The sequence below is a fragment of the Loxodonta africana genome, chromosome 24 (assembly GCF_030014295.1).
Source record: "Loxodonta africana isolate mLoxAfr1 chromosome 24, mLoxAfr1.hap2, whole genome shotgun sequence".
NCBI classification, from domain to species: Eukaryota; Metazoa; Chordata; class Mammalia; order Proboscidea; family Elephantidae; genus Loxodonta; species Loxodonta africana.
Genome location: NC_087365.1, coordinates 6026787 through 6049112, shown reverse-complemented (window position 1 = coordinate 6049112; position 22326 = coordinate 6026787). Strand labels below are relative to the sequence as shown.

Below are 22326 nucleotides of genomic sequence, written 5' to 3'. Positions count from 1 at the left end.
TGTACCAGTGAAAGGCCAGCATACCTGTGAGGCTGCCTCTACCTAGGCACATTATTACTGCTGAGCAGGAAGGGAGAGAGAAACATACACTTGGCACCATAACTATGTGATAATTGGCCGTCTACTAAAAGCCTTCAGTATGGATTACACCCCAGCATAAAGAAAACAAAGATCCTCATAACTGGGCCAATAAGCAACATCATGATAAACAGAGAAAATATTGAAGTTGTCAAGGATTTTATTTTACTTGGATCAACATCCTGGAAGCAGCAGTCAAAAAATCAAACAAGGTATTGCACTGGGCAAATCTGCTGCAAAAGACCTCCTTCAAGTATTAAAAAGCAAAGATACCGCTTTGAGGACTAAGGTGCACCCAACCCAAGGCAGGGTAGTTTCAGTCGCTTCGTATGCACATGAAAGCTGAACAGTCAATAAGGAAGACCAAAGAATTGATGCCTTTGAATTATGGTTTTGGTGAAGAATATTGGCTATACCGTGGACTGCCAAAAGAACAAACAAATCTGTCTTGGAAGAAGCATGGCCAGAATTCTCCTTAGAAGTGAGGATGCCAAGACTTTGTCTTATGTACTTTGGACATGTTATCAGGAGGGACCAGTCCCTGGAGAAGGGCATCATGCTTGGTGAAGTAGAGGGTCAGCGAAAAAGAGGAAGACCCTCAACCAGATGGGTTGACACAGTGGCTGCAACAGTGAGCTCAAACACAGCACCGATTGTCAGGATGGTGCAGGAAGTTTTGTTCTGTTGCTGTGAGTCGGAACCAACTCGACGGCACCTAACAACAGCAACTAAAAGTTTAGTTCTTGTTACCCGTGTGTTTTTATTTTTGGGGAAAAAGTGCTGAAATTAAGAGACACAGGTACTAACCCAAGTCCCATTAACTGCCACTTTTTCTCCACCTCTCAAGTTGGCTATAATCAAATCTGCCCGCCTCCCTGCCAAGGACACACGAGGTGATAGGGCTAAGACAATTTAAAGCAACTGCCATCAAGGCGATTCCAACGTATAGCTATCCTATAGGACAGAATAGAGCTGCCCCCACTGGGTTTCCAAGGCTGCAGATCTTACGGAAGCCTACTGCCCTTGGAAGCGCCGAGGGGTTCAAACAGCTAACCCTTCAGTTAGCAGCCAAGCACTTTAACCAGTGTGCCACCAGGGTTCCTAAGAGAATTAAAAAAAAGAAAAAACCTGTTGCCGTCGAGTCAATTCCAATTCATAGTGACCCTGTATGACAGGGTAGAACTGCCCCACAGGTTTTCCAGTGAGCACCTGGTGGATTTGAACTGCCAGCCTTTCGGTTAGCAGCTAAGCTCTTAACCAAAGAGCGCCACCAGGACTCTTCAAAGTAAAACAGGCAGTGTAGCAGGTAAGTTTCCCCAAGCTTGTGGCAGACTTAGAGGCAGAGTGCAGACCGTCTCTGTCCTTGGTGAGGTTCTGGTTTAGAATAACACCGGTTATCTTTTTGCTCAGTGCATCCTCCTCAGCCAGAAAGTTTTTCTGCAATCTTCCCCGTTTTAGGGGAAGCTCAAGGATCGCTTCTAGAAAGATGGGGATACCACAAGATCACACTTTTCTAGATCCATTTCTCAAATCAAATCAACTCTGTCTTACATGCCTAGAAAACAGGACACATGCAGTGAACAAGTAAATCTTTCCTCAAGAAAGGAGGCCTGGGGCTCTAACTTTTGCATGCGCACAAAGGATGGACCAGCCCAGATTGAGGAGGAAAAAAATTCAGAGGTGTTTATATGTCATATACACACTTCACAAATAGAAGAACACTTCCTCATTGCATAAGATTCAGTCCTCCAAAAACTGTATTATTGTGAGTGTAAATTGTTGTAAAGAATTAAATTATGCTGGAAAATAATCAGATGTTAATTTATCTTGAAGACGTTTTAATTTCTGTTAAATGTCAAGAAAACAAATTAAATCCTAAGTAAAGCTTAACCTGAAATTACGTTTGAAGGCTGAGTCTTTGAGACCAAGGGGAATGTGGCTACAGTTTGTTTTTATTTCTTTGTGCTTTCTTTTCAACACCGTAGGCAACAGCATTATTGAAAAAAGCCCGTACAGAAGAGTGTGAGGATAGGTCATCTATTCACAGCAGTGAATCCTCTTGTAGCTTGCCGTCTGTTCTGAGTGACAATGGCGGAGTGAAGGAAGCAAACCTCAGTCTGTGGCTCAGCAGTGTTCATACGAGGAAACAAGGTAACTATTGTTAGAAGGTCTGTCCACAGCAAAAATGCGTTCAGAGTCGCCGTGACACCCTCTTTCTCAAATGTATACCTTTAAAATAAAACGAGCCAGAGAATATCTCTAGATTTTAACGTGCATAATAAGTTATTTGTTTTGTACCACCCTCCAATAAGTATGTTCTTCTTTAGTCTAATAGGAATTGGAACCTCATTGTAGGTCTGTTGTTCTGCTGAATTTCTCGTAAAATAGGTGTTTATATGAAATCTTGGAAACCCTGGTGGCGTAGAGGTTAAGAGCTACAGCTGCTAACCAGAGGGTCAGCAGTTTGAATCCGCCATGTGCTTCTTGGAAACTCTGTCGGGCAGTTCTACTCTGTCCTGTAGGGTCGCTATGAGTCGGGATTGACTCGACGGCACTGGGTGTATGGGTATGAAATCTCAACAGAACTCACCTCTTGGCAGAAGATAATTTTGATCATCCCACAGAGATGAAGATGATTCCGTAAAAGTTCTGTCAAGTTTTTGGTATCACTTAATGGAAATAATTCATGATTTTTAAACATTTTTAAAATTATATTAGGACCTCATTAAAGTCTAAACAGATGATTAAGAAGCAATGAATTTATACCCGAAAAATTAAAAAAAAACAACTTTTAGCATCCAGAAATTGTGATTATTTTAGTATTCTCTTAAAACAACCAGTGACCTGCCCAATGGTGTTTTCAAGACAGCTGTGAGCTGCTCAGGGTGGACTCCGAAGCTGGTGCACACGCAGGATTTGAGGTGCGCTTGTCTTCCGTCTCACCAAGTTTGATAGGGGTCAGGCTAGGTGGTTTTACACGAAAGCACACAGAGCTACCTTAGATTTAGAATAGGTTTCCTTTTTAGGAACAGTACTATTTCAAACAAAATAAAATAACCAGAAATAGGAGGGAAAGGAGGCAGTGAAAAGAAGCGGCAGTTAAAAACCAAAACAAAGGCCTGTCCTATAAGTATAGCCGTGGAATACATTTTTATCATGTGTTATCATGTGTTCTAATTTTAGAAGTTTCAAGCAGATGCAGAGACGAGAGCAAGGAAGAAAGTGTGGGAACAAAGATTCCAATCACAGGTAAAAATGATAAGTTGCCTAAGAGTTTCAAACACAGGACTGAACCTTACCATATAATGGAAACAGCTTAGTGGTTTGCGGACCCGCTAACAGCAAGTATGTTCAACGACTGTACGTGGGAGCAGGAGATTAACCATAAGGTCCTAAAGTACGAGTGTATGTTAACATAAACCAGGTGGAAAATAACGGTGTCTGTTGAATTCCTCGCAATCAGGTTATGCGTTTACACACAGTGTCATCCCTCACTCAGCCTTTCAGCTCCTGCACTGTGTGAAAGGGTCAGTCTCTGTGGGGAACACCCCGTCATCATGAGGCAAACTACAGATGTTTCTGACTTGATTCTTTTCCTTCCTGTAATAATTTTAAATGTTCATCATTAGAAAAGAGCAGGAAGAAAAAGTGCCAGACAGGAAGCTTGCTTGTGTTCAGTTACAAAGCCTGTCTGCTCATTTAAGCATGTTAGCACTAAGGTTTCCTCAAGACCTGTTAGGATTTCTGCAGAGCAGATGCATTAGACTTGTTCAGATGGAATCTGTGTGATATCATTACACATTTTAGTTTCAGGATATCAACGGCAGCAATTAGTGTTCTGGACAGAGTTCTGTTTGGCGTACATCTGAATTTACTAGCACCTTATTTTGTAAAGTGGTACACTACCTCATTATGAACCCAAAGATTTGACTGTAAGTATTTATACACGTAAATACACTACGCGCAGAGGTCCTGATGCACGCATCCGCATCTGGGGTGGTTTTGCTGTCGTCTGTAAGCAGAGAAGAACGGCTCTTTTATGGCAGCGCGCTTCGTGGCGTGGTGATTAATTCAAATCCATGTTTCTGTGATGAGCTCTGCTTTTAAAAAAGGAGTTTATAGAGGAGCATTTTTTTTTATTGTATATATTCTGCGTTAGATAATATTTCATTCCAGAGTTTTCTTTTCCTTTAAACATATGTCCCAATGATATTTTTAATTGCATTTTTGTTTTTCATCTTGAGAAAACTCTGGTAGGGTCCCCTCTTGATTATTTTTATTAATAGAAGTGTAGGTGATCCCAAACTGCGGATAACCAAGAAGTCATTTGTATGCTTTTCCCTTTATTTATGTTGGAATGTAGACATATCTAATGGTCTCTAAATTTATTTCTGTTAAAATTATGAAGACCTTACTGGGGCGAAGTAGGAAGTGACCCAGGTGCCCATCCTTACTTCGTTTTACACATATTCTTTACACTTATTCCTTGGTGGGAGGAGGTGACTCTCCCCAAAATTAATGCTAACGTCATTTTCTCATAAGTTTTCTTTGTAAGAGAAGAGATGGTTAAGTACTGGGGTCTCAGATTTTCCCTCTCCTCATGCAGAAAGAGTTACAGTGTGCCTAGAAGTGATATGAGCAATTGTAAAGGAACCGTAATTTCAGCAACCTGCCATTGATTTATCGATAGTTGGCAGTTTAAAAAAATGCTTTTTGCCTGTTATTAGTGGGGCATAGAATTAGACATTTATAAATATGAAAAAAAAATTCAAATCCATTTACTTTGTTACAGTATTGCTGTTCTAACCTTGACACCGCACCCCCTTCCTTCTTTGTTCCCACCTGCCACCCTCCCACGAAGTCCATGTCTGAGGGCCTCGGGCACCGCAGCTGGCTCAGTACTGTCGGCCCTGTCTGTTACTGCAGCTATTCCATTTCTAAATACTTGGCCATCACCCCTTTATTAGGTTTTTGTGTCTTTTGGCATAATTATTTGGAGATTTGGTTTTTGGTAGGGCTGTTGTCGTTAGGTTCCTTCCAGTTGGTTCTGACTCATAGCGACCCTGTATACAACAGAACAGAACACTGCCTGGTCCTGAGCCATCCTCACAGTAACTGTCATGCGTGAGCCCACTGTTGCAGACACTAAGTCAGTCCATCTCCTTGAGGGTCTTCCTCTCTTTCGCTGACCCTCCACTTTACCAAGAATGATGTCCGTCTCTGGCGACCGGTCCCTCCTGCTAACATGTCCAAAGTATGTGAGATGAAGCTTCACCATCCTTGCTTCTAAGGAGCATTCTGGGTGTACTTCTTTCAAGACAGATCTGTTTGTTCTTCTGGCAGTCTAGGGTATATTCAGTATTCTTCGCCAACACCACAATTCAAAGGGCAATTCCTCTTTGGTCTTCCTTATTCATTGTCCAGCTTTTACATGCATATGAGGCAATTGAAAGCACCATGGCTTGGGTCAGGCACACCTTAATCCTCAGGTGACGTCTTTGCTTTTGAACACTTTAAAGAGATCTTTTGCAGCAGATTTGCCCAATACAATATGCTGTTTGATTTCTTGACTGCTGCTTCCGGGATGTTGATTGTGGATCCAAGTAAAATGAAATCCTTACAACTTCAATCTTTTCTTTGTTTATCATGATGTTGCTTATTGGTCCAGTTGTGAGGATTTTTGTTTTCTTTATGCTGAGGGGAAACCCTAATGGCATAGTGGTTAAGTGCTACGGCTGCTGACCAAAAGGTCAGCAGTTTGCATCCCCCAGGCGCTCCTTGGAAACTCAATGGGGCAGTTCTACTCTGCCCTGTAGGGTTTCTATGAGTTGGAATTGACTCGATGGCAGCGGGTTTGGTTTTTTTTTTTTTTGGTTTATGTTGAGGTGTAATCCATAATGAAGGCTGTAGCCTTTGATCTTCATCAGTAAGTGCTTCAAGTCTTCTTTGCTTTCAGCAGGCAAGGTTGTGTCATCTGCATATCACAGGTTGTTAATAAATCTTCCTCCAATCTTGGTGCCACATTCTTCTTCATATAGTCAACCTTCTCGTATTGTTTGCTCAGTATATAGATTGAATAAGCATGGTGAAAGCATACAACCCTGACGCGCACCTTTCCTGGCTTTAAACCACGCCGTATCCCCTAAACCACACCGTATCCCCTTGTTCTGTTCGAACGACTGCCTCTTGATCTATGTACAGGTTCCTCATGAACACAATTAAGTGTTCTGAAATTCCCATTCTTCACGATGTTATCCATAATTTGTTATGATCCAAACAGTCGGATACCTTTGCATAGTCAAAAAAAATACAGGTAAACATCTTTCTTATGTTCTCTGCTTTCAGCCGGGATCCATCTGACATCAGCAATGATATCCCTTATTCTACGTTCTCTTCTGAATCTGGCAGCCACTTTTGGGTGATCTTTAGCAAAATTTTACTTGTATGTGTTATTAATGATACTGTCCAATAATTTCCACATTCTGTTGGCTCACCTTTCTTTGGAATGAGCACAAATATGGATGTCTTCCAGTCACTTGGCCAAGTACCTGTCTTCCAAATTTCTTGGCATAGATGAGTGAATGCTTCCAGTGCTGCGTCCATTTGTCGAAACATCTCAATTGATATTCCGTCAGTTCCTGAAGCCTTGTTTTTCGCCAATGCCTTCAGTGCAGTTTGGACTTCTTCCTTCAATACCATCGTTTCTTGATCATATGCCACCTCCTGAAATGGTTGATCATCGACCTGTTCTTTTTGATACAGTGACTGTATATTCCTTCCATCTTCTTTTGATGCTTCCTGCGAAATTTCAATATTTTCCCTGTAGAATCCTTCAGTATTGCTATTCGAGACTTGTATTTTTTCTTCAGGTCTTTCAGCTTGAGAAATGCTGCGTGTGTTCTTCCCTTTTGGTTTTCTAACTCCAGGTCTTTGCACATTTCATTATAATACTTTGTCTTCGTGAGCCACCCGTTGAAGTCTTCTGTTCAGCTTTTTTACTTCATCATTTGTTTCTTTCACTTTAGCTACTCTTCATTCAAGAGCAAGTTTCAGAGTCTCTTCTGACACCCATTTTGGTCTTTTCTTTCTTTACTGTCTTTTTAATGACCTCTTACTTTCTTCAGGTATGATGTCGTTGATGTTGTTCCACAACTCGTCTGGTCTTTGGTCATTAGCGTTCAGTGCCTCCAGTATGTTCACAAGATGGTCTCTAAATTCAGGTGGGATATACTCAAGGGCATATTTTGGCTCTTGTGGAGTTCTGATTTTCTTCAGCTTCAATGGTTGAACTTGCATATGAGCAGTTGATGGTCTGTTCCTTAGTTGGCCCCTCACCTTGTTCTGACTGATAATATAGAGGTTTTCTATCATCTGTTTCCACAGATATAGTCAGTTGATTCCTGTGTATTCCATCTGGTGAGGTCCATGTGTATAGTCACCATTTATGTTGTTGAAAAAAGGTATTTGCAGTGAAGAAGTCCTTGGTCGTACAAAACTCTATTATGTGATCTCAGGCATTGTTTCTATCACCAAGGCCTTATTTTCCAACTACTGATCCTACTTCTCTGTTTCCAACTTTTGCATTCCAGTCACCAGTAATTATCAGTGCATCTTGATCGCATGATTGATCAATTTCAGACTGCAGAAGTTGGTAAAAATCTTTAATTTTTTCATCTTAGGCCTTAGTGGTGGCTGTGTAAATTTGAATAACAGTCATATTAGGTGTTCTTCCTTGTAGGCGTGTGGATATTATTCTGTCACTGACAGCATTGTACTTCAGGATAGATCCTGAAATGTTCTTTTTGACAGTGAACCTGACGGCATTCCTCTTCAATTTGTCATTCCAAATATAGTAAACCATATGATTGTCTGATTCAAAATGGCCAGTACCAGACCATTTCAGCTTACTAATGCCTAGCATATCAATGTTTATGCATTTCATTTTTGGCAACTTCCAGTTTTCCTAGATTCATACTTCACACTTGCCACATTCTGATTATTGATGGATGTTTACAGTTGTTTCTTCTCATTTTGAGTCATGCCACATCAGCAAATGAAGGTCCTGAAAGCTTGACTCCATCCACATCAAGATCGACTCTACTTTGAGAGGCAGCTCTTCCCCAGTTGTATTTTGGGTGCCTTCCAACCTGAGGGACTCATCTTCCAGCACTGTATCAGACAGTGTTCTGCTGTAACTCATAAGGTTTTCACTGGTAGTTTCCTCAGAAGTAGGCCACCGAGTTCTTCTTCCTAGTGTGTCTCAGCATGGAAGCTCTGCTGAAATCTGTCCACCATGGGTGACCCCGTTGGTATTTGAAATACCGGTGGCATAGTTTCCAGCATCAGAGCACCACCCAAACCACCACAGTAGGACAAACACAGATGCGTGGGGCTTGGTGGGTTAAGGTGGATGTGTAGTTTGATTTAAGATGGAGTCTGTCAGCCCCTTTATGAGTTTCTGTTGAGGCTCTCCTCTTTGTGTAGGTGCATGTTGGTTGTGTTTGTATGGGCTGCATTCCTTCTAGAATATTCTAAGGCACAGAAGCTAGCCCTGGGGGCTGGGGAGATGTAAGAGTTGAGCCTGGGCTTTAGACCCAGCCATCAGTGTCAGCATTTTCACACCCTGCCCCATTTCTTCACTTCTCTGAGCCTCCACTTTTGAAAAGTAGACATTAATACCTGATGTGGTTGTCTTAGAGTTTAAATGAGATCGTGACTGTGAAAATGTCAGGCATGTACTCGGCACTTAATATGTGATAGCTATTATTTACAATAATATTCATGTGAATATTAGTACCATTATTGATCTTCTCCTGCCTTAACCCCGACATTTTCAAACCAGTGGCATCTAATTAAAAGGAAACTCATAGAGGAAAAGAAGAATGAGGAGGATGGGGGGATGGGGATGAAGTGTGACAAAGGGAACAATCCTGAGACGAGTCCCAGGACGGGCCTGGACACCTCTGTTCTGTGATTCTGGAAACTGCTCCCCTTCCCTGAGCCGTCATAGCCACTTGGGGGCCCAAGTGCTGTGCTACTCTAGTTCCTCATAGATAGCGCTTAGTTTGTGCTAGAAAGTTCCATTTGAAAACACAGTTGATCATTTGAATCCAGAAGGTTGTTTACCTCATCAAGAAGGAATCTTCAGGAAAGATTGGTAATATTTTTGGAACTTCCAGTTAGTCCTCTGAAGGTGCAGAAACCCTTAGGGAAGAATTCCAAAAGGCTGAGGAAGTGGCTCCTGGAGGTCTCATTGGTCAAGGCCCAGACATCTGCCCCTGTGTTCCCATGTGCCGTAACCCCCGCGTGCCCACAGCTGAGGACAATAGGGGGCACCGGTCTTCCCCTGGATATGCCTCCTCACAAATGATGCTGGACTGGTGCACGCAGCTCCCAGAATGTGTACGTACAATGCTCAGCTCAGGGAATGCTTCAAAGAAAACACATTTGTGACCAAACCCTGAACAATCTCTCTTGCTCTCTGCGGCGTGCACAATGTACAAGAGTTTGTGGAAGACTTTCAGTACGTGGACCCATTAAAAGTGTGCACTTAGAATTTCAAATGACGTATCGTCTGTTTGAAAATGGAATTCCAACAGCGTTAATGTTCTGTGGAGCCTGTTAGAATGGGAAATATTCACACACGTGTGTAGAATGCTTTTTAAAACTATGAGTCTAGTAGGGGCACAAGCTTTCTCTGTACACTAATATAATCTTCAACCTTTTTTATGGTTCCTTTTTGTGGGAACCTCCCTTGTGGATAAGGTTGCTTTATATGAGATTGCTTTGTTTAATTTAGTGTAACTAAAACTAGACATTGTGATCAAAAGCTACTTGTTAAAGTTGTTCTCCAAATTGATGACTACAAAGTTGCAGTATTAACTTCCAGAAATTAATTCTTCAGTATGGGGGCCTTCTGTGTGTCTTAATTTTTTACAGCCGTTTCAGAAAGGATGTGGTAGAGAAAGAGGTCAAGAACCAATCCAGGAGCCGACACAGGAGGCTGGGCAGAATGGGTGAGAAAATCTGAAGTCGTCCTATTTTCAGAATGCTGAAGAGCCTGGGAATGCTTCACTTGAGAAGGGCACAGAATATACCTTTAAATATTTGAGGGGCTGCTGTGTACAGGAAGAGCCTTCATCAAGCATAGCTATAGAATGCAGCCCAAGAAGCCCTTTTTATGAGTGCTGCAGGGAAGGAACTCACAGCTCAGTGGTGGAAGCATTTTTTAACTATTCATTTTAGCAGAATCAAGCTGAGTGCCTTCCAGGTGTGAGATTCTGTGCTGGAAGGTTGAACCATGGAGGGATCCCACTCTCTAGAGGGACAGTGGAGAAGAGATTCTTGTTTCTGAGAACTCTGACATTCCTTCTACTGCTGAGAGACTCTGATTCTCTGTGTATACCAGTGGAGTCAAATGTATCGACATTCTCATATCTTTATCTTCCTTTCTTATTTGGTTATGCCCCAAAACATAGGTCTCCTTGCAGAGGGGCTTTACTGTGACTGCGAAGACATCTGCAATCATCATTATGAGGACCATGTGTGAGTTTCAGAACCAGTAGGCTCCACAGTCTCTGCTAAGGTTTACATGGAGCTCCTCTAGTAACATACACACTCAGAGTAAGTGTTTCCACAGCCTGTATGATCGATCTGTTGTTATCACAGTCTGGCTCTTTTATTAGTCTAGTTGTTCACAGTTTTATAAGAATCCAGCTAGAAGTTAAAGACTGATTTTGTTACCTATTTATGTGTGGCTGTAATGCACACAGTAAGTAATGTTACCGATTCGTGTGTGTTACTACTTGGGCTGAATTCTGGAAATAGGAGGGGCAGCAAAAGACTGGGCCTCACCCTCACTGAGCCTCCATCATCTGTAAGCTTCACAGCAGCCCCGTGGTGTAACTATTAGCAGCTTAGCCTGCAGATGGACAAAGAGAAACTTGGAAAGGTTAAGTGAAAGCTCAAGGCTATGTAGCTAGTATGGTGGAACTTGAATTGAACTCAAACTTGAGGATTAAAACCCAGAGCTCTGTCTCTTCCACCTCCTTCCTCTCTCACTTTACAAGAAAGACGACTGTGTCAGGATGTCTGAATCAGTTAAACATTGGTGTATATCATAACAAAAGATGAACCATGCAAGAACTCTCCTGAGAGCAATGATGAATAAAATTGTATCTTTCGTTTCCTTTGTACTAGGCCTAGAGAGGTGGCCAGGTTGCAAGAATTTCCAAATGCGGATTATACCAAGAGTGTGCCCTTTATACAATGAGGCAAGCCTGAGCACATTTAGGCATCGGAGACCACGTGCAGGTAGTAGGATATTCAGGTCAGTGTTTTCTTGAGACTCTTAAGCCAAAATTAAAGCAGTGCTTATCTAGGCTATGAGAGAAATTCTCCCTTTGAATTACTTAATACCCCCCAACTGAAGTCTCTCACACTGGCAGTTTTCCTTGTATTCACTCCAAATTTACTTTTCGGTGCTAAGTGAGTTTTAGTTGTTGCAAATGATACAGTTTATGCTAAATTTCCTAAAAACATATCGCCTATTACAGTATCTGGCACATAGTAGGCATTAGTTTGTCAAATGAATGAATAAAAATGGAAGTCATAAAATGGGGGTTTCCTTAAATGCTTGTAGATTCAGGCCAGAAGACTATCTTTTTCAGGCGTTCATTCCACCAGTACTTTTCCCACCCCACGTGCCCATCCTGGCCTAACTCATCTCCTTAAGCTCCATGTGAAAAGGGCTCTCAACTTTTACTTCAAGAGGATTAATCCTCTAAGAATGTCCATTCAGCCCCTCATTCTTTTGACGCTATGGTCAAGCTGTGTTGAAAGTGGTTGTCTGACTGTGCCATTCCTCTCTGATATTCTTTGTCAAGCTGAAAAATTCAAGGTCATGTTAAGGTACTTCCATTTAGGAGCTTCCGGGGAGGTCAGCATGGATTTGAAGGGTCCCGCTTGGGTTCTGGGCAGTGCTTCCTGGAACATTATTACTTCGGTTTTACATCAGATTGGAAAAGGGCTGAAAACATGCAAAGGCCAAGTTGTCATTGGTGACTGCATTTATCCTGGGGAAAGAGCTGCAGTAACTTCAGATCACCAAAGTACAGTACTGAGTCTCTGCTAGGAAGTGCCTCACCTCTCCTGTCGCACAGGTGCGTAGAGTCAGGAGAGACTTATTACCTGCTGCTGCTTGGACCAGGCACCCCCACCTCGTACAAAACCGAGGGAACCACCCTATGCTGCTTTATGGTCACATCGCCCTCTCTCTGTGGCAGGGATCAGGCTCTGAGGCCTGATGCGGGGGGACTGCCGCCAACTGCTCATGGTAGGAAAGGTTCCCACTCATTACATTGCCCAGAGTGGTGTTTTTAAATGTGTGATCATTTAAAAAAAAAAAAAAAAATCACCTTTCAGAAGAATGCTCTTGGTTGGATGCTTCCTGTGTTCGAGGAAATGAATGCTGAAATGCCTGGGATCTGTGTGGAGTTTTAAAGTATACCCACGCCCAAGCTGCACCCTTGATCAGTTACCTCAGAATCTCTGGAGGTAGGACCCAGGCATCAGTATGACATGTCCCCGGTGACTCCTGGGTTAGAGAACCATTGACCGAAGGTCTTACAGCTGAAAGAGTCCTTGCAGGTCATGTTGTAGAGCATCCTCGTCTTACACAGGGGAAGAGACAAGAGGTCAGGCTTTAGATATTTCAATAAAGTCGGAGGCTGGGGCTGTATTACTTTCCTGTGGTTGCTGTAACAAACTATCACAAACTGGAAGGCCTAAAACACCAGAAATTTATTCTCTTATTTCTGGAGGGCAGAAGTCTGAAATCAAGGTGTCAGCAGGGCCATATTCCCTTGCCTTCTTCCTTGCCTCTTCCAGTCTCTGGTGGCTCCTGACAGACCTTGGTTTGTAGCAGCATAATACCAGCCTCTGCTTCTGTCTGCAGGTGGCTTTCTCTGTGATGTCTCCTCTTCACATGGAGACATCAGTCACTGAGTTAGGGCCCACCCAAAACCCATCTCGAGATGCTAGATTACATCTGCAAAGACCCTATTTCCAGATACGGCCACATCCTGCAGTTCTGGGTGGTCATGAATTGGGGGGGAACACTATTCATGACAGGGGATAAGGAGAGATTTCTTTATATTTTCATTGTCTAGCATCTAGTTCACCTTATACACTGATTATTCCTGGCCTTACTATAAAAAAACCAAAAAACCAAATCCATTGCTGTCGAGTTGATTCCGACTCACAGCGACCCCCTAGGACAGAGTAGAACTGCCCCATAGGGTTTCCAAGGAGTGGCTGCTGGATTCAAACTGCCGACCTTTTGGTTAGCAGCTATAGCTCACTGTAGCTCTTAACCGCTGCACCACCAGGCCCTGCTATAGATGACGATGATGATAATAACATTACTATTATCATTATTTTTTTATTCATCTTATTACATAAATTGTTAAGTACAAATTGCTAAAAATATTGCATTAAAAAAAAAAAACAAAATTATGCCAATAAGATACAGCTTCCTGATCAAGATGATCAAACTTTGAAAATTAAAGATGCCATGACTTTGAGAGCTGAAAATTCACCTTCGGTAACTGACAGCGTTAAAGGGCAGGCAGTGTGATGATAACTTCGCCTGGGAAGTCATACCAGCAAAGCTGTTCCAGCTTAGCTGAAGGTCATTTACCAGCTTTGCCTTTATTTTCAGGTTTAATTGTTAAATTCCTCCATAGAAATTAAGACTGTGACGCACGTTTTCTGAAGCAGCCCCAGGCGGCCCACATGGGTGACGAATTTCTCTGCTCTGTGCAGGAGTCCTCTCTGTGAGAAATGTCTGCATTAGAGACTCGAGGTTACGGGCAGCGTGGAGCTTATTGCAGAAAGTTTGATCGTGAAAAGTGACTCTCGTTACGGTCCTTACCCGTGCACCTCACATTCACACAGACTTACTGCCTTAAAAAAAGTCTGAGCATAAATATATTTTCTGCAATTTCAAAAAGAGCCTATATCCTACTATTTTCTCACTTTCATTCGAATAGATTACTGGACAAATGATTTGTGAATTTTAAGTGATATTTACTCTTGAATTAATTTAAGAAAGATCCCCTACCATTTTTATCTTATCTTACAAGAATAGCTGGGTTTGCAGCATCAGCAACACATCTAGTGCAATGTGGGGAAAAAAAGCTACATGGGTGTAAAATACACCGAGGAGACTTACTGGACAGAAAATATTTTTCAAATTTATTTAATTTTGAGATTTCTACACACTTGATGTCAGAGTAGTCATTACCCTTTCTTACTTGAAGACATCCAGTTCTTTGTCGTTCAAGGTCGTTTTTCTAGCTGTAGCGATAGTATTGTTTGCATCTCTTTGTGTCATTCCTTTTCCAGCCTCAACTCTTCTTTTTTTCATTACGGATTTCTGTGCAGGCACTGGGCAGCTTCTCTGCCGCAGAGGCCGGTGAACCACACATTTATCTGGCTCCTGTTATCGGTGATTTAAAGTACTTGTTCATCAGATATTTTCTTTTCCTTTTTTAATTGTAGATCTGGAAGTATTTTAGCAGGTGTACATTTGCATATAAAAGAGAATAAAAGATAAGAAGTTGAGGCTTTCCTTTTTCCTCTCCTCAGCACCATCTCTCTTCTACCTCTCTTTATTCAGCGTGTTTTCACGTTCTTTCTCTAGCTGTTCCCATTTTCTGGACACGAAATGCGTATCAAAATGGGGAAAAAAAAAAAAAAAGGCTCAGTGGTCCTTCACCACTTTGCAGAAAGATAGATGTTTAGGTTTGAGCAGCTTATGTAACAAAGTGGGGAAAACATGTTTACCTCATGGTGTCATCAGCCTGGAGTTACAGGCAAGGATAGGCCTTAACCTCCTGAGCTGGACCCTGCATGAGATGGGACCCCTTGCCTTATTTTATGTTTTATACTGCAAAATTTCCTAGTTTTTAAACTAAACTTCAGCACAGATTATTTATATACACACATATATAAAATAGATGCTTGACTGAAAGATCTAAAACTGAAAGCTTGAGGACGCATATGTATTTGTTTCTGTGCGTGCCAGAACATTCTATTTGAAAATAATTGTGTTCTTTAGAAAGTTAGTTTTATCTAATTATTTTCACTCAATATTTTCTGAGAGTTTGACATTACTGATGGGAGGGAGTGTTTCTCTAGAGTTCAAGGTATTAAGTCACAGGCTAGAAAGTGAAGACTTAAGGGATCACCCAATCCTTGAGTTTTCAGATGGTGGTTTACTCTCAGATAAGGAGGCTAAATTTTTTAACCCAAGAGGTAAATGAGCCTCGTCCCTGCCTTGTTGACGGCGGGCTAACTTCCAGAACTGACACTTTTGCTCCCTTGTCTGTTCATTCGTTTCTTTAGTAACCATGGATTTTCAGAGCAACACGCTGCAGCGTTTAGCCACTTGCTTCTTCACTTTCGTTCTTCCTTCTAGAAAAGCCTGCCCCAGAGTTGCCACAAGCCTCATGTCCACGGCCTTACCTTTCTGCCGCATGGAGTTGGCATCCCAGCCAGGTCTTCTAGGCTGTTTGAGGAGGTTGTCTTAATTGTTCGAGGACCCATGTTGTTGTTGTGTGCTGTCACATTGATTCCAACTCATATTGACCCTATTAAAAAAAAAAAAAGTGACCCTACAGGACAAGATAAAACTGCCCCATTGGGCTTCCAAGGCTGTAACCCTTATGGAAGCAGATTGCCACATCTTTCTTCTGCAGAGCAGCTGGTGTGTTCAAAGTGGTGACCTTTTAGGTTGCAACTGAGTGCTTAACCACTGCGCCATCGGGGCTCCTTTGAAGACCCCTAGCAAAAGGTATATACTCCTTCCTCCAGAGAGTCTGAACTCCAGTCCACTTGATACAGATAACAAAACCAGAAACCAAACCTGTTGCTGTCAAGTCCGTTCCAACTCACAGCGACCCTACAGAACAGAGTAGAACTGCTCCGTAGGGCTTCCAGGGATCGGCTGGTGGGTTCCAACTGCCAGCCTTTTGGTTAGCAGCCAGTCTCTGAACCACTGTGCCACTAGGGCTCCTGTTGGCACAGATCACTACTTAAAAAATTTCATACAGCTGTTACAACCTCCTTTGATAATATGTCGCCGTATCTCTCAACCCTTTCAGTGAGAAAGCTTTCCTAATGTCTAGCTTATTTCCTTTGGCTGTAGTTTTTACCTGCATATTGTTGTGCCATTTTTAGTGGATACAGAAAAAAGTGCCACAGCCACCTAATTCTGAGATTGTGAATGTTTTCTGCTTGGCTTGAGCAGTGTTTTATTTAAAAAAAAAAAAAAAAAAATGGAGGCAGCCTGGCAAGCCTGGGCGCACCTTCCTACCTGGCGGCATTTGGCTGTAACCAAGGAACAGCTGTTCCAGGTGGATGGGTACATGGCTCCCCAGCCTTCTCGCTGGCTGCCGACTAGCCAGAGTCGCTTATTTGTAGTACCTGCTAGGCCCCAGAAAGTGTCTGCATTTATAAGCCCCGACCTTTCCCGCCTTGGCTTTTGGTATCTACATACTTGAACCCTTCAGTCCCTCCTTGGACTGTGTTTCTACACAGGCTCTGTATCCTTTAACCTTTCCTAATTTTTTAAAATCAGACCTTATTAATTTTGTCCTTCCTACTTGTACTGTCCCCCAGCCCTCCATATGTTGCTTTGTGCAGCTCCTCTGACTAGAATCAGGTGAGGAAGGGTAAGACAAGGAGCCCTGGTGGCACAGTGGTTAAGGACTTGGCTGCTAACCAAAAGGTCTGCAGTTAAAACCTACCAGCCACTCCGTGGGAGAAAGACGTGGCAGTGTGCTTCCATAAAGATTAAAACAAGTTGTTAAACAGATTCCAACTCGTAGCAACCCTATAGGACAAAGCAAAACTCCCCCATAGGGTTTCCAAGGCTGTAAAGATTATACAGATTATAGTCTTGGAACCCTTGTGGGGCAGTTTTACTCTGTCCTGTAGGGTTCCTATGAGTCGGAATCGACTCAAGGGCAGCGAGTTTGGTTTTGGTTTAAGGGTATGACACATGCCATGGGGGAATGACCCCAGGTGTGGCATGTGCTGACCTTTGATGCAGGTCCCTGTTTTTGGACAGCAGCACATGCCACCTGCTCTCACCTCTCTGGCAGGTTTGGCGTCTCTGGTCCTGCCTCAGTATTAATTCCTCCAAGTGAACGGATGTCATCTTTTTACCTTTTTAAACTTTACTTTGCCATTAAACCATTGGGGGCAGCATGGATCAGAGGTGAGGACAGGTGACGTGTCCAGTAGTTCTCGGTTTTTCTAATCAAGACAGCTGCATCCCAGATAAAAATTGTCCAGGTGGCTTCAGTGACTTTCAGTTTAGAGGAGGGCCACAGGTTTAAGGATCAAATGCCAGGGAGGAGTCATGGTTGGGAAGAGGGGTTGGCTCTGGTTGAACGGGACAGAAGAGATGAGCCATCTCCCTCCAAGATCTCTCTACAGCTGGCTCAGGGCAGCCTAGAAGGGAAAGCACCAGCCCAAATGCAGATACCATGTCCTTGAGAAGGAAGGGAAGGCACCAAAATGTAAAGCATGTGGGATGTGGAAATAACCTGTCTTTGCCAGGGTAATACAATGATTCTCTTGCCACTAAGAGTGAATTCCCTTCCTTGCTAGACTCAGACCAGTAATAATATCAGTACTGGTTTGTATTTGGGCAGAATACTTAATCCCTGCAAACCTGAAATTACCGCACAACTGTTAACTTGGTATTTCTCACAGAAACCTTGTCTTGAAAGTAAATGGCATGTACTTTCCTGGCTTCTGAGAAGCAGGAGAGCAAACCCACTGGAGCCCAATTCCTCCACCTTAAGATAACAGAAGTGGAAGAATTGCAAACGACCATACCACTCCAGAGGCTGGGGATCTGTGTTTATCAAGAAATTAGCTTCTCCCAAGAAAAAGAAAGGCCACATAGAGACTCCATCAGCCTGAGACTGGAAGAACTGGATGGTGCCTGGCTACCACCAATGACTGCCCTGACAGGGAACACAACAGAGAGTCCTTGATGGAGCAGGAGAAAAGTGGGCTGCAGACCTCAAATTCTAATAAAAAGACCAGACTTAATGGTCTGACTATGACTGGAAGGACCCCAGAGGTCACGGCCCCCGGACTCTCTGTTCACCCAAAACTAAAACCATTCCCGAAGTCAACTCTTCAGACAAAGATTAGACTGGACTATAAAACATAAAGTGATACTGGTGAGGAGTGAACTTCTTAGCTCAAGAAAACGCGTGAGCTATGTGGGCAGCTCCTGTCTGGGGCGAGATGAGAAAGCAAAGGGGGACAGGAGCTGGTTGAATGGATGGGGATACATGGTGGAGAGAAGGAGCATGTCGTCACATTGTAGGCAGAACAACTGGGATCACATAACAATGTGTGTGTAAGTTTTTGTATGAGAAACTGACTTGAATTCTAAACTTCACTTGAAGCACAATTTTAAAAAAAGTTGGCTCCTTTTTGGTTTGTTATTTTTTTAATTCTGTGTTTGCTATCATTTCCCTGACTTTGCTTGCAGAAATAGCATATAGTCGTTAAAATTGGGACTTGTATCCTAAAAGCTGGAAAACTCTTTGGTTGATCTTTATAAAATAAAAACAAAACAGGTCATTTTCACCTTTTTTACAATGATTCTTTGCCCTTTTTTAGAATTCATACATTTTGTCTTTAATCTTGTCGACATCTTTTTCCTCCTGAAGTTACTGTAATACAGCGGATAATACAGGAATAAAGGCAAACCTGAGGTAACACAGATGTTGGGATTGTTCTGAGAGTATTACCGTCCATTGTGGGACGGAAGGGCTAACCTATAATGGGGCCCGTTTTTACATCCCAGGCCAGCGCTCGACTCACACACACAGAAATTACACAAAAGAATACCTTCCCTTACCACATGCACCGCAGCTGATATTTTCTTTGTTAAATTTTTCAAAATACTAGTTCCAACCCACCAGACTGATCTCACAATCCAGGAATGTTAAAAAAAAAAAAATGGTGCCTCAGGATCTGTTCTCTCCAGAGTTAAGAGTCCCTGGTCTGTACATATTTTAATTACATGGTATTTAACGTTCCAAAGTATGACACTTGTTTTAAGTTTTTCATCTTGATTGATTCTCAGTAGGGCAAGATAAGTTATATTTTTATTCTTCAGCATGATGTTTGTTTTAATCCACTGATAAGAAGCTCTTGGTTGAGTTCTTGAATTGAGCCAAGAAAAAGCAGGAATGCAGCTAGTTGCCTGTGCCTGACGCCCACAGCAGGAATGCTTTCATGCCATGATCAGAATGTGGGTGTCAGCACTGAGGGCCATCGACAGCAAGAAGCTGTTTTTGGTCTGCCTGCTAAATTCTTGTTCTCTGTCCTGCATCTGTCCAGCTACCCTTGAGACTGGAGGTCATGAGGAAGCTTGTGTCACTTGGGCCCTTTGCGTAATGATTTGTCGTTTTTCCCTGCAGTCTTTGCCAAGTTAACCTACAGCATATGCTGTTAGAAGCCTTTCACAGCCAAGCACATTGTGTGGAACCGAGCCAGGTTTAGGCTGCTGCTGATCTCACTCTGGGCACCTGGCTTTGCTCCCTCCATCTCTCCCTCTCCCACCCCACGGCACGCCCCAGTTAAAGTTTCTCAGCTGCGGGACTCTGAGCCATCTTGCTACCACCATCCTTCCAACCCTCTCTCAGCCTCTCCCAGGGCCCCCCACACTCAGATTTGAGCCCCAAGAGCCAGGGAGGGAGCTCTGCCAGAGGGTCGTGATGGCTCTGGAAGCCTGTGCTGTCCTTCTGATTCGTTTCTGTAGCCCCTGCGAAGACTGGAGAAATGAGAAGTGATTTATTTACTTGTGCTGTTGAACCTAGCCACAGACGCACTCAAAATAATGGCTGGAATTCAGCTGCCTTAGACAAACTCACACAACTTGTCTTGAAACCTGGGTTCACCTTAATAGATTTTGGTTGGTTGGCTGTGTTTTTTAGACTTTCTAAAATTGACAGTTCAAAAAATGATTTGCATGCATTTGAAAAGTGCTTTTTTTTTTTTTTTAACGTAGTAGTTAGAGTGAAGAAACTTCTCTCTGGGCGTTAGAAAACTCAGTATTTCTCTGTCTTTTTTAATGTGAAGAAACAAAAGCCTATCAGTTGCTGAAGCAGTCTACCCTTCAGGATAACACACATCGGACTGAAGACAGATTCCAAAAGGCAGGTGTTTCCGCTTCACAGTTGGCAGGTAAGTAAATGCAGAGGGTAGAGTCGACCCTTGAAGCCAGTGTTCAGGTGGTCAGGTCGGTGGCCAGGGCTATCTGTGTTCAGGGAAGGGAGGCCACTCTTTGAAGGATTCTGGAGTTTGCTTCGTAATGAGCTGTCACCAGGTCAGAATAACCCAGTCTCTTTTCATACTTAATGGAATGGGTTGGGGTGGGGATGAAAGAGCCTGCCCTCCTGGTCTCTGCTGCACCAGGCATGGTAGGTGGCCCTCACAAGCCCCTCAGTCCCACATGGTATGTCACAGTACCCACTTGTTTAAGCACCACAGGAGGCACCCCAAACTCCTTCTGCTCCCCACATCTCCCTTGGTGGAATGTTGGGGCACTCTTAGTTCTTGAAATGAAGACTGTAAAATCCAGGACAGCTAAATTTTAAACTTTGTTTCTTCGATGTAGAATTTTTGTTTTGATTGTAATTTTCTTTGTCTTCTTATACTTTATTGTTATATTTTTGCTATGACTTTTAGTGGTTTTCATTTTATGGCATCTGTTTGTTTTCGTGTAAGTCACCTCAGGCCCTTTGTGACGGTGAATTAATAATGAACTAATACAGAAAGAACGCATTTTCACGGCTCATTTCTTCATAGCCACCATGCAGTATTTCTCCTCAGAATTAACTGTGATTTCCTCATACCACGTTTGGGTTTCCCACTTTTCTCTGAGTTGTCCTCTTGCACAGACATTCACCTGAGGGACGTGCTAATGGAGCGTTGGTCTTGGCTGTCTGTCTTTGGAGGACTAGACAATATCAGTGTGTGAGTTGGTTGCTGCAGAACTCAGCTGTTTTGGTTACTCTGAGGACGCGCTGGGCCCCAGCAGGGTTAGTGCCTGGCACAGGGTTTGGTGGACTACTGCGGCGGTAGTGACTCTAAAACGTGGCCTCTGCCCTAGTGGAAAGATGTAACACTCATGAAACCTAACTGTTTGCTTTTCATCGTCTTCTTCACACTTGAGTCACAGAATTAGAGTCCAGGAAGATCTTAGAAAGCATTTGTCCACCTGACCACCTCACTGTACACAGGGACGCCCGAGAGCAGTCCCTGGCGAGAGCGTTACGGTTGCTGAGGAGGCAGACACACAGTCTGGAGGGGAACGCTGCAGACCTGGCTGTGGGTGGTTAATTGGGCAGGTTCAAGGAATGAGTAAATTTCATGTAAGGTGTAGTCTGTTGGCCATGCATCAAAAATTACAGTACTATCAACACACTAATCATTAATGTATTAATTTATATGTAAGTGAAGTAACCCTTTACTGGCTGTGTAGCTGAGCTCCCCTACATTCCATTCCCTCCCTTCACCTGCAAGATTGCGCTGCAGACTTTTCAGGATTCCAGATTTTCTCACGTTAGAATCCTAGAAGTGCTCCTGAGGGTCTTGCCTGCCAGGCATGACACAGTCTCTGGTATACATTTTACATCTGGTCATGCATTGCTCTTCCTGATCCCAGGGACTTCTCCTGTGCTCCAAGGAGAAGGAGAAATGGGCTGGGAACAGGGAGAGAAGCGGAAGCTGCCGAGCACGGTGGACTTGACAGCGTCGTTAGGTACAGCTAGTGATGGGTGTGCGCTCACAGTCCCAACATCACGCTGTTGCACAAGAAGCGCACATTTCAGTCCCTCTCTGCTGCCGATGCCTTAGGTCTCTGTCTCTGGTCCTGTCACTGAGGACAGCCACTTAAACCTTGTGCCTTAGTTTTCACATCTGAAAAGACCTTGTCCTGTTAGCATGTGGAGAGTCTTCGGGCTGAAAGTGATGCATTGTTAGAGAACCGTTTTGCTGCAGAGGTTATATGCAGGCAAGCAGGTTACAGGTTACAGACTCAGCAAATGCCTTTCATAGAGATACCTGTGCACCCTCCAGCCATGATCCCCGTTTACCACGTAAGAACCAAATCTGTAGCGGAAACATCAAGGCTGAGGAGGCCGAGGT

The 22326-nt window shown here is 43.2% G+C and overlaps 1 protein-coding gene across 10 annotated transcripts in view; it reads left to right on the top strand.

Annotated features, from left to right (window-relative positions):
• KIZ (kizuna centrosomal protein) overlaps positions 1–22326 on the top strand; it is a 153533-nt gene that overhangs the window by 109740 nt on the left and 21467 nt on the right. For 4 of the 10 annotated variants that reach the window (XM_064275720.1, XM_064275716.1, XM_064275717.1 and 1 more), the window contains 3 exons: positions 2064–2229; positions 3262–3327; positions 20257–20361. In XM_064275720.1, the coding sequence (XP_064131790.1) occupies positions 2064–2229; positions 3262–3327; positions 20257–20361 (337 nt within the window). The other 6 variants (XR_010319185.1, XM_064275718.1, XR_010319186.1 and 3 more) reach the window with 6 other exon arrangements.